The sequence below is a fragment of the Phyllostomus hastatus genome, unplaced genomic scaffold, assembly GCF_019186645.2.
Source record: "Phyllostomus hastatus isolate PE091 unplaced genomic scaffold, TTU_PhHast_1.1 phas_scaffold_182, whole genome shotgun sequence".
Taxonomy (NCBI): Eukaryota; Metazoa; Chordata; class Mammalia; order Chiroptera; family Phyllostomidae; genus Phyllostomus; species Phyllostomus hastatus.
The window spans coordinates 31,797,909-31,810,190 of NW_025334013.1; the positions used below are offsets into that span (position 1 = coordinate 31,797,909).

The following is a 12,282-nucleotide window of genomic DNA, read 5'->3' on the forward strand; positions in this document are numbered from 1 at the left end:
CACTGTGGAGATGCTGGCAAACAAGACCCTGAGGTTTTGCTTTCATGGGGCTTATATCATAGTAGAAGGTGAGAGAAAAAGAAGTGTCAGATAATAAGTACTATGCAAAAAATTTAAGCAGAGCTCTAGGAGTAAGCAGCAGTGTGTTCTGAACAAGAGAGTCTGGTGAGGAGTCCAGGAACTTGGGTTCTTTTCTTCCTCTTTCCCTTTAGGAGAAAAATGTTCAGGGTGTCAAACCAGTTTTCACTCATTACTGTAATAAATATTTATTGAGCTCTATTTTATACCCGTGATGGAACACAGGTGTCAGCGATCTTGTGGAATTTACATTTTAGTGCAAGAAGACAGTTTTATATAGTAGCCAGTGGGAGGTTAGAAGAAAATTATAATAAGGTAACTTAATGAGTGACTGGGTAGCTACTTTGGATTGGATGGTGAGAGAAAGCCTCTATAAAGAGATGAAATTTAAACAGATCTAAATGAGAAGAAAGTATTAATCAGAAAAAAGCTGAATGAAGTACATTTGAGGGCAGAGGGGATTGCTGGGTTAAAGGCCCCAGAGCAGGGAAGAGCAGGAAAGAGCTTGGCATATCTGAAGAACGAAAGAAGGCTGGTGGCAGGAGCACACAGCAAGAGTGAGACAGGGAGAGGGGGAGGGCGGGGGAGATGGAGGCGGGAGGCAGAGGGCTAAAGGCAGGGAGGTAACACTAAACGAACAATTAAGTACTCAATGTGATAATAAAGTTCTGAGGAAAGAATATCAGTGCAGGCTGAACTGCACAGGCTTCACTGAAGTAGGACTCAAATTAGATTCTTATGGGTAAGAGTTTTATATACAAAAATAAAACAGGTATTCTTTCTAGGTTGTAAGGGTGAGGGTGGCATTTGGTAACAGGTCGGGAGCAACAGCATGAATAGGCCCAAGAAGACTTTTTCTGTATGACAATTTTCAAAGCGATGAGTTATTTATTTGTGCAATTATTTGATTAAGTTCCTCAAGAACAGTGATGCCTCACAAATGACTAGTGTGGCTCGCTGGCAGCTATCACTTCCCCCCAAACCAGAGGAGCAGCTGAAAGCCAATGCCAGCAGGATAAGGTGAGGTGCCGTCCCACTTGTCCCCATGCCCCTAACTCCCTAGGCCTGGGTGTCAGCTGCCTCACTGAAGTTATGCTCTAGAGAGCTGACCATTAATTCTCTAATTACCAAATGCCACTTCAAGACTTGGACCACACACTGGCCACTAGGACTCAGCTACGTTCCCATAAACTGCATAGCTGGATTCCATCTCTAAGCATTCCCTTCTGAGGAGTGGAATAATTCCAAAAGTCTGTGGACAACTAGAGCAAAACTACATGTGTCACTAGAATGGAGAGACCACGGGCACTTTCCCGTTACCTCTGGGACTGATGGACACATTCTAGAATGTCGGATCAGATTCAAGCATTACAGGACTTATCTCTGAAAGTCACACACTACAATCCAAAGAGTCTAAAAAGTCGAATTAAATAAGTAGAATCCATTAAGAAAAAAACCCACATTCCAGCCAAAAGATGAGTCATGACTTTTATGCATATTACATGACTTTTCATTAGCAAAATTAAAAATAGCTCCTGAAGACCATTTTATACTATGAAATCTGAAATGCTGCTTTTTTTGCTTTGGGGTTAATATTAAGTGTTCTTTAAACAGTAAGTGAAAAAGTTACTAAAACAGACAACCATCACTGGTGAATCTCTATGAACTCCAGTAGGAACCTGACATCATGACCTTTCAACTTCATCTACTGAGCACCTACTGCATTTCACAGAGGAAATAGAGACCAAGGCAGGAAGAAAAACTGGGAAAAAACAGCCTCCTAGGACTTGAATATTTTAATGTTTGCACTGCTACACAGCTGTGTGACCTTGGGCAAACTATTTAACCTCTTTGAATCTCAGTTTCCTTATAAGTAAAATGGAGATACCACCTCCTATCTCATAGGTCTATAGAAGCAAAAAGGAGATCTCACATGCAGCGTCTCTAAAAGGAGCCTGAACAAAGGAGGCATTTAATGAATGGCAGTTATCATCTTAATTGCCATCATTATCATCACGCTTAAAGCACAGAATACTGAGTACCGCCTTGTAGTGTAATTAGATGCACACACAAATACAGTAGTCTCCCATTATACTATTTCACTTTCTGTGGTTTCAGTTACCTGTGGTCAACTGTGGTCCAAAAATATTAAATGAAAAATTCCAGAAATAAGTTTTAAGTTGAGCAACCTTCTGAGTAGTGTAATAAAATCTCCTGCTATTCCAATCCACCCCACAAGGACATGAGTCACCCTTTCATCTGGTGAATCCATGATGTACATGCTGCCCACCCATTAGTCACTTAGCAGCTGTCCCTGTTATCAGACGACTGCCACGGTAACACAGTGCTTGTGTTCAAGCGACCTTTACTTAATAATGGCTCCAAACCCCGAGTGCAGCGATGCTGGCAATTTAGATATGCCGAAAAGAAGCTATACAGTGCTTCCTTTAAGTGAATGGTTTCCACTTAATAAAGAAAGAAAACAAATCACATGCTGAGGTTGCTAAGATCTATAGTAAGAATGAATCTTCGATCTGTGAAATGGTGAAGAAAAAAGAAAATTCGTGCTCATTTTGCTGTCCACCTCAAACTGAAAAAGCTATGGCCACAGTGTGTGGTAAGTGCTTAGTTAGGATGGACAAGGTATTAAATCTGTGGGTGAAAGACATGAACAGAAAACATGTTCTGACTGATGGCAACGTAGTGTGCCAGAAAGCATGGAGCCCGTGTGAAGCCTTCAATAACGTTTCCCTGAAACGAGTGACACCCAGCCATTTCCTGCAAGTAAGAGATGGTTGTACAGACTCAGGAACAGGTTTGAACTGAAAAATATAAAAATGACTGAAGAGAGAGAGACACTACAGTCACATAACTTTTATTACAGTATATTGTTATGATTGTTCTATTTTATTGTTATTGTTGTTAATCTCTTACTATGCCTAATTTATAAATGAAATTTTATCAGACACATTTGTACAGACATAGTGTAGAGATGTTTTGGCATTATCCGTGGTTTTAGGCATTCACTGGAAGCCTTGGCGCGTACTCCCCCTTGGATAAGGGTGGGGCTACTGTATTACACAATAAGGTATCTGGACCAAGTGTCAAAAAAAAAAAAAAAAAAAAAAGAAAGAAAGATATAGAGAAGATGACACACTCAAGGTCCTTGATGACTCCTGCTGACATATCCTTACTTCTGGCCTCTTTCCACTAAACTACACTATAATGACATATAAAAATCCCCCGAACACACATTGTTTTTCATTCACCTGTACTTCTACACATATAGTTAATTCTCATTATTCACAGTAGTTATGTTCTAGAACAGTGATATCCAACTGGTGTTCTGTAAGAATTTTTAAAACATGCAGTACCTGACTATTTAGTCAGGGGCACTGACCTCTATTCCCATAGATTGTCAAGTAAATAAATGACAACAGCCAACACAACAATGGCCATCTGGTGTGAATAATCAAAATTATACCTATTTTTTTTGTCAGATCGGCAAAAAAATATATATTTTTTGGTGTGTCACAGAATTTTGGTAACAGTTTATGTGTGCCATGAGATGAAAATGGTTGAAAATCACCATTCTGGAAATTCACAGCAAACACTGAATTAATGATTGAATTAATTAATGACTGAATTAATTACTGACCCACTACTCCTAAGGTAAGTACAGAGTTAAGGTCCTGAGAGCCCCTGGTCACAACATTTTTGTCAACTGATCAATGTAATACATAACTTTGTTTTATGTGTGTTTCTTTTAAAGACATCTTATTTAATGTATATTGTTGAACTTGTGCCCGAATGAAGCTTATCGAGCACATGTATTTTCACTGTAAGGCACAACACTGTTTTCTTGTACTTGGCAATACTAGGCAGACTTCAACACTATGGTAGGTGAGCATTTTATGCAGTGGACTCTCCAAAAAGAGCACAATAGTACAAAAACCATGGCACTAAATATATCATGAAAAGAAAACTTGTTTACAGTATGAGCTGAAACAAGGCAGAGTGTGGCCTTGTTTGACCTCAATTGGAAACGTTCCTATTGGGTGCCTCAAATTTTTCCCTACTGTATGCTTGTCACTGAAAGCACCACAAGTATAAATCTGGGGGTTACAAACAAATTTTAGCTAGCAGGTGAATTTGCAAACATGGAATCTACAAATGATGTGGGTCAAGTGTGCTAATAAAGATACCCTCTGTCTTTCTGCAGAATCCATCTGGCCAACTCCTATTTGCCCTTCAGCACTCAGCTCAAGATATCTGAGAAGCCTTGCTTGATCCCAGCCAGTCTGGGTTAGATACATACCTAAAAAATGCCCCCACCGGGCTCATGTGGACTGGCTTCTTATTGCTTATCAGGCTGTTTTACAACTATTTACTTTCCTTTCTCCTCCATTTGACTGTAAGAGCCTTGAGCATGGGAATCCAAGGCCTGACTCCATAAAAGCAGCTCAATAAATATTTGTTGATTAACGGTCTTCAAAGAAGGGACAGGAGACTCCCTAAATTGGCTGAGAATGGGCATGGGTATGAAATCAGAGTTTTCATAAATAAAACAGGAAAGCAAATGGGATTTTAATACTAGTTTAAAGATTTTTCAATGTAAAAATTGATTTTAACTTATTTTAGACTAAAGGCTTCTTTTTTTTTTTCAGGCTGCATTAACTTCAACTCATATTGTGATAAGGGCAGTCCTTGTTAAGTGATTTAATAAATTTTTTGTGTTGTTGTTTAAGCCGCTTTGAATTGCTTTAAAAAATGCCAACTAAAAGCATCTTAATTGACAGAATTACCCTTAGATATAAAAACATGGTTATATTAATTTTGCTTTTACATCTATTCCAGTTTGGGACAAATGCCTCTCCACCAGGGATGTGTAACAATTTTGGAAAATGACTCAGAGAATGATATGCTCCCTTTGGACCATTGTAAAGCTCTGTCACCACTGACTGCCCTTCTGCGCCGGTGCTGGCAGAGAATTTCTCTGCCTCAGGCTGGTTTCATCAGTCAGTCTCTTCATCTCTGAAGATCTACTGAAGCTAAAATGCAAAGGGTTTCAGTTCAATCCCTCCTAGTTTGTATATGAAGCCCTAGGACTGAAGCAGACTTTCCTGTGTACCTTCCCTCCCAGGTACTTTTTGCATTGAAAGTAACAGCCAGGACAGGAATGAAATGATCATTTTGTTTCTAGAATCCGAATTAAAGAGAACCGAGAAACCAAACAATGTAGTAAAGGTTTGGAAACCCTTGCGTCCTCACACACCAAGTACAGCCCTCCTTCCCCCTTGACTCTTCTCATGCACTGACTTACAAGATGGGAAATAGCTGCCATTGCCTGCTCTTCGCCCTAAAGATCTCATTCTCGCTCAGAACTGTAAACTCCATGACTCCCTAAATGGAATCTCCCATTTTCCCCAGTTAGAGATGCTAATTATCTCTCAGTGCTTCACTGTGGTCGATTTTCACTTGATGTAATCTCTGGCCAAACTGCTCATTTGCTCTATGAATACAAGGCCACAGTTTATCCTATTCTTTTTGGGGGAAAAAAAAAAAAAGGAATGAATACTTGCTTTTTCCTAAATCCCGAGAGTCCGAGAATAAATGGTAATGAGTAAATACTGTAACTGGTCAATTATTTCACAAATAATTAAAAAAAATGAAATAGAACTGAACAGAAAAATAAAATATCATAAAGCATCATAATTTTAAGGGTAAGCTAATGTTTTCAGAAACTTATTTCAGTTACATATACGTATGTATGTGTTTATTGCAGAATGATGTAAAACAAAACATTTCCTACTGTGGGTTCCGGGAAAAAGTTTTAAAACTGCGGTCCCCAGCCATAGATGTTTGGCTTTTCGTGATGAGTTGCCCCACTCCTGTATCAAGGCTAAAAGGTGGGGGCAGCTTCAGAAGTATGTGTAGGCCCTTTACCCCAGTGCAGTGCTCCTTGCACTGGCTGATTCTGAACTTTGTGATTTCATTCTGAAGAACAGAATATCCTCTTAGACCCAACAAGGATGGCATATCCATTTTGAAGCTCTTCGTTGGTGTACCATTTATTTGGTCCTGGAGTTTTCCTTTCAATGAACATCTTTCCTAATTAAACTGCAAAAACTGAGGATAGGGGCATTAGTTACCTAGTGGCAACTTACATACATGCAAGAAGCTCGATCAAAATCCTTTTAAGGACTGGAAAAGTATTTCCCTAAGGCTTGCTTGCCTGGCCAAGGTATTTAACCAGCTCTGCCACCTCCTTATGCTATGCCAGAACCAGTATCATTAGCTGTGGGTGGGTTCCAGATTGGTAGTACAGTGTATGGCACCATACCTGAAGACTGTGTAAGTTTATAACCTCTATTAAACAAAATAAGCTCTCATTATCTCATACAAACAGGTTACCCTTTTTTTATTAGAGGTTAGATGGCACTTAAAAAAAATTTGATACCTACATTTGATTAGGTATCAAATTTGATACCTAAAAATTTGATACCTACTGCTCCTTAGGACAGCTGACTCAAGAAGAATTTCCAACTCCCTCTAAACTGCTCTACTTTGTAAAACTATCCTTTGCAGAAAGGTTTAACATTTTAATTATTTGGTAAATGCATAACTATTACCTATTTTACCTGAATTTAATGTGTTGGAATCACAATATAGAAAAACCACTGCAGAAAGTAAAACAATTTGGAGTTTCCTATACCTACAAATTCAGTCCAAATAAACAAAAATACTCATAGCTTACACAGAAACAAAAATTGCACTTTTGCTACCTGCTTGTTCATGTCTGTGATGTTTATCCAGATTTTGTTTAAGCCCAGCTCTCCAGATTCGATCTTCTCAAGTTGTTTTTGTTTGCTGAGTAGTTCTTCATTAAGTTTGGGAATTTCTTGAAATGAACTTTTCTGATTAGATTCCACTAAAAGCAAAAACAAGAACAACCGTAAATAGCCATAAAATTCTCTAATGGCTCCAAGAAGAAAAATATGATTACACAGTAGAATAGCAGATTCACAAACATTAGTTCTGGGAGGATAATGACTAAATTTATATCAATTAATTACATGTCCTTTCCTTTACTGTGTATCTTTAACACTAAAGCTCCCTGTTAACTGGGGCTATTTCACTACTGACCAGACAACTTTTAGAAGTCAGGTGGTTAAAAATGGTAACGATGAATATCAGCAGTAAGAGTTGGACTTGAATCCCAACTCTGTAACTTACTGTGATCTTGAGAAAATTACTCAACTTTTTTGAGCTCAGTTTCCTCATCTGTAATACAGAGAAAAAATATACTCTGCAGGATTTTAGAAGTGAAAGAACAGTATATAGTAAATGATAAATAAATGTTAAGTATTGACCAGCTCAATAAAGGAGCTTTTGACTAGTCAATGACTATTTATAAACCTTATTCCATTAATGCCCCAGGTGATGTCATAAATTATATCTCTAAGTGCGTAAGACTATTTCTCTCTAGCTCAGATTGGTCAAACGCAAGATGGGTTCTTACTACCTTTCAAGTACTGTTACAAGGACTAAGATTTTAAATCTTTTTCATAAACAGCAGAGTGTTTTCTTAAATCACCTCAAAAAGCTCAAAGTAAAAGAAGATAAAGAAACATGTTAGGTTAAGTAGAAGGTGATATTTGGCTTTCCTTCGGGATACAATATCTCCTGAATGGTTTAGAGATTTGTCAGCCAGAAGACAGAGGCCTGAAAGAGTGCTTTCTCTTCTTACATTAAAAACTAATCTCCCTTTTCATGGAAAATAATAATGGCTGGCCCTCTAGAATAAAACCTACACCATTTTTTTTAAAGCACAGTGCTAGATTAGTTATTATATGCTTTAAAACCAAAAACTGGCACACAGGACAGGTGCAAGACAATTTACTAAAACCTAAGTGCCAAGATGTTTTTGTTCATTTCTGCGTGGTCAGCACTTAGAATATACCTGGCACATGGTAGGCACTCAGTATTACTGACTGAATAACTCTGGCCTTTGCTTACCTCTTAACCACATTTCTCATCACTTCACCTACCTCTTCAATCTACTATCTAGTCAAGCACATTTTCCTGGCACATCCATCTCTTTAAGCCCCAGTGACCCTGTATGCTCTATCTTTTCTGCCTAGATGCCCTCAGCTTACCCCTTCATTTCTGCCACCCTAGTGTAGTTAAATCATTTCAAGATTCGGCACAAACAACTGTATCTCCACCTTGGAACTACTGCCACCTCTTTACTACTCCTAACTCGACCAAGCACACAACATACTGCGTTGTAACTATACTTGTCTGTGTCCTCCACCAGACTGACAGAGAGCTGCAAGAGGACAGGGAACAAATCTTATCTGTTATGCATTCCCAGGGCCCACCACAGTGTCAGGTATACAGGAGAACTCAAATGCCTGTCAAGTGAAATAATGGTAGGATATGAAATGGAGATAATGGTAGCCTATTAAGTTAAACAAAGAAAACTCCATAACCTCAACTAAAATCATAAAGGATGATCACTAAGGAGGGACAAATTGGGAGAGTAGGGGGCAGCTGATATGGTGGTATTGCTACTCCAACAGAGCCCATTATCTAAAAATTCAGAGTTATTAAAAGAAATTAGGGGACTTCTGGCAAGATGGAGGCATAGGTGGACACACCGTACCTCCACGCACAACCAAGATTAGAACAACAACAATTTAGAGGCAGAATAACACCCAGAACTGACAAAATTTATCTGAATGGAAGTTGGACAGCCAAGAAGTTGAAGTAGACCTGTTCATCCAGACTGGTAGGAGGGGCGGAGAACAGGGAGAACTGGGTGCATAAAGCAACCGGGAGCGCGTAAGCCATCCGCGGGGCGTGCAAGATCGCAGTGGGTGGACCTTGAGTACGCAAGCAGCAGCTAGCAGACCCAGTGAGGCGGCAATTGTGGACCAGGGCAGAGCACGTAACCCAGGGTCCCAGAGAAGGGACTGGGGTCCCAGGAGAGTGGAGCTACCGCCATTGTTCCCTTCCACCCCCGCCCCCACATCCAACGTCACAATCTAGCGACTGGGGTGCCCAGCCCCGGTGACCACCTAAAGCCCTGCCCCTCACCATAACAGGAGCGACCAGACCAAGAGAGAGAGAGAGACAGACAGACATGTCTCAAACAAAAGAACAGATCAATGCCCCAGGACTCATCCTTTTGAGCGACCAAAAGATAGCCAATCTATCAGATGCACAGTTCAAAACACTGGTCATTAGGAAGCTCACAGAATTGGTTGACTTTGGGCACAAATTAGATGAAAAAATGCAGGTTACCATAAAAGAGATGAAGGAAGATGCACAGAGAACCAATAGTGATAGGAAGGAAACTGGGACTCAAAACAATAGAGTGGACCAGAAGGAAGAAAAAAACAACCAAACAAGAAAGAACGGAGAAATAAGAATTCAAAAAAATGAGAAGCTTAGGAACCTCCAGGACATCTTTAAACATTCCAACATCTGAATTATAGGGGTAACAGAAGGGGAAGAGGAAAAGCAACAGATTGAGCACGTATATGAACAAATAATAAAGGAGAACTTCCCCATTCTGGCAAAGGAAATAGACTTCCAGGAAATCCAGGAAGCTCAGAGAGCCCCAAAGAAGTTGGACCCAAGAAGAAACACACCAAGGCACATCATAATTACATTAGCCACGGTAAAAATGAAGGAGAGAATCCTAGAAGCAGCAAGAGATAAGGGGACAGTTACCTACAAAGGAGTTCCCATCAGACTGTCAGCTGATTTCTCAAAAGAGACCTTACAGGCAAGAAGGGGCTGGAAAGAAGTATTCCAAGTCATGAAAGACAAGGACCTATATCCCAGATTACTCTATCCAGCAAAGCTTTCATTTAGAATGGAAGGGCAGATAAAGTGCTTCTCAGAAAAGGTCAAGTTAAAGGAGTTCATCATCACCAACCCCTTATTTTATGAAATGTTAAAGGGACTTATCTAAGAAAAGAAGATAAAGAAAAAACATGTATAGTAGGACAGCAAATTCACAATTATTAACAACCACACCTAAAGCAAAACCAAAAGAAACTAACCAAACAACTAGAACAGGAACAGAACCACAGAAATGGAGATCACATGGAGGGTTAGCAACAGGGGAATGGGAGGAGGAGAGAGGGGGAAAAGGTACAGAGAATAAGTAGCATAGGTTGTAGGCTGAAAATAGATAGGGGAAGGGTAAGAATAGTATGGGAAATGTAGAAGCTAAAGAACTTATGACACATGGACATGACTAAAGGGGGGATATGGGTAGGAGAGGGTGTACAGGGTGGAGGGGAGTGAAGGAGGGAAAAGGGGACAACTGTAATAGCATAATCAATAAAATATATTAAAAAAAGAAATTAGGTATTTTTATCCATCTTTCAAAAATAAACACCAAAGAATTTCTTTATAAAGAGTACTTTTTAAAAAAACCCCTCACTTGAGGATATGTTTATTGATTTTATTTTTTAAAAAATATTTTATTTATTCTTCGAGAGGGGAAAGGAAGGAGAGAGGGAGAGAAACATCAATGTGTGGTTGCCTCTTGAGTGCTCCCTACCGTGGACCTGGCTCGCAACCCAGGCATGTGCCCTGACTAGGAATTGAACCAGCGACCCTTTGGTTTGCAGGTCTGTACTTAATCACTGAGCTACACCAGCCAGGGCATGTTTATTGATTTTAGAGAGGAGAGGGGGAGAAATATTGATGTCAGAGAGAAACATCGATTGGTAGCCTCCCGTATACTGACCAGGGAATTGAACCTGACCAGGGATGGAACCCGCCAAGTTTTGGTGCACAGGACAACGCTCCTACCAACTCAGCCACCTGGCCAGGGCTTCCCTAAGTACCTTTAATGTAACATTTGATACACCTGGTTTGTAGGACTACATCCATCTCATACAATAAGAACATTTTACCATTCTAAATTCATGAGGCACTTAGCATTTCAGTGAATTTTTTCTTTTACATTTTCAGCTAGGTTGCAAAGTAACTCATCCCACAGGTCTGCCATTCCCAGGTGGTCAAACATCCCGAGAGAGTGTATGTGTGCGTGTATCTGAGAAGGAAGGGGCGGGAAGTTTCTCTCTTTTTGGCAGTGCATATGAATTAAGCAGGTGGAAATGGAAGAGGAAGACAAACCCGTAAGTAATTTGGGTTATGATTATTAACTGATAAACTTGTAAAGCTGACAATCCCTGAAAACACTCTGGATCCTGAGGACTGTATGAGCGAAGAGGGGATCATATCCACGATCTGATTTGGGGCCTTTTTGGAGAGACAAGCCAAGTCAAGGGACTCCAACCACATAAATGAAAGGAAATGTAGCAAACAAACAACTTATGATGACTTATGTATGTCCTTTCAACACGGAAAGCAACTCATTTAAAATTTAGTATATTAATACTCAAACTTAGCTCGTTTCTTGATCTTCAAGATCAGGAAATGAAGATTTCTGCATACACCCTTCATACAGAACATATAAAGCCAACAACAATATTTTATAAGTCTTTATAGTTTGCAATACACTTTTATGTAACTATTAAACTTGTTATTGAGTCCCCTACCATGTGCTCAGCTTTGCACTCAGCACTAGTTTATAAAAAGACCCTGAAACTCTCAATTTAGCAGGGAGCAAAGCATTGTTACAGAGTTACTATACTGCGTGATAGACACCATGATGGAGAAATACCCAAAGTGCTTTGGTAACACAAATACATCTTTCTGTTTTATGGATGGGAAAGTGAAGGCTGAGAAAGAATAAGTGACCTGCCCAAGATTCACAGCTAGCAATGAGCAAGCTGGGCTTCAACAGTCAAACCTTTTGCTCCTAGGACCAGTGCTCTTTCTAGCATACTCCAGCTATCAGAAACACTGACATCTTAATGCCTCATTAGTACGAGACCGTTTTTAAGTTCTGTACTGTATGACCAAGCTGCTACTCAGCCTGTATGACCATAAAGGAGATGCTCAATTCATTCATACTTTTCTTCTTTTTCAACTTTTCTATCATGTTACTGTTTCATAGCTGAATGAAAAAGAGGGAGGGTGGGGAATAGAATCTTCCTTAGAATAACTGTGGAGGTCTTTTGAAGTACCTGGTTCTGGAAAAGAATACTGAGCTACATTTCAAGGCCAGCCAGTACTGTTAGCTTAAGGATCAAGTTACTCCTTGAACACAAG

At 39.7% G+C, this 12,282-nt stretch overlaps 1 protein-coding gene across 4 annotated transcripts in view; it reads right to left on the reverse strand.

The window, feature by feature from the left end:
- The window catches only part of EFCAB14 (EF-hand calcium binding domain 14), a 35,769-nt gene that overhangs the window by 18,535 nt on the left and 4,952 nt on the right, over positions 1-12,282 (reverse strand). For all 4 annotated transcript variants that reach the window (XM_045858692.1, XM_045858693.1, XM_045858691.1 and 1 more), the window contains one exon: positions 6,864-7,009. In XM_045858692.1, coding sequence (XP_045714648.1) covers positions 6,864-7,009 — 146 coding nt within the window. The remainder of the gene's footprint in view (positions 1-6,863; positions 7,010-12,282) is intronic.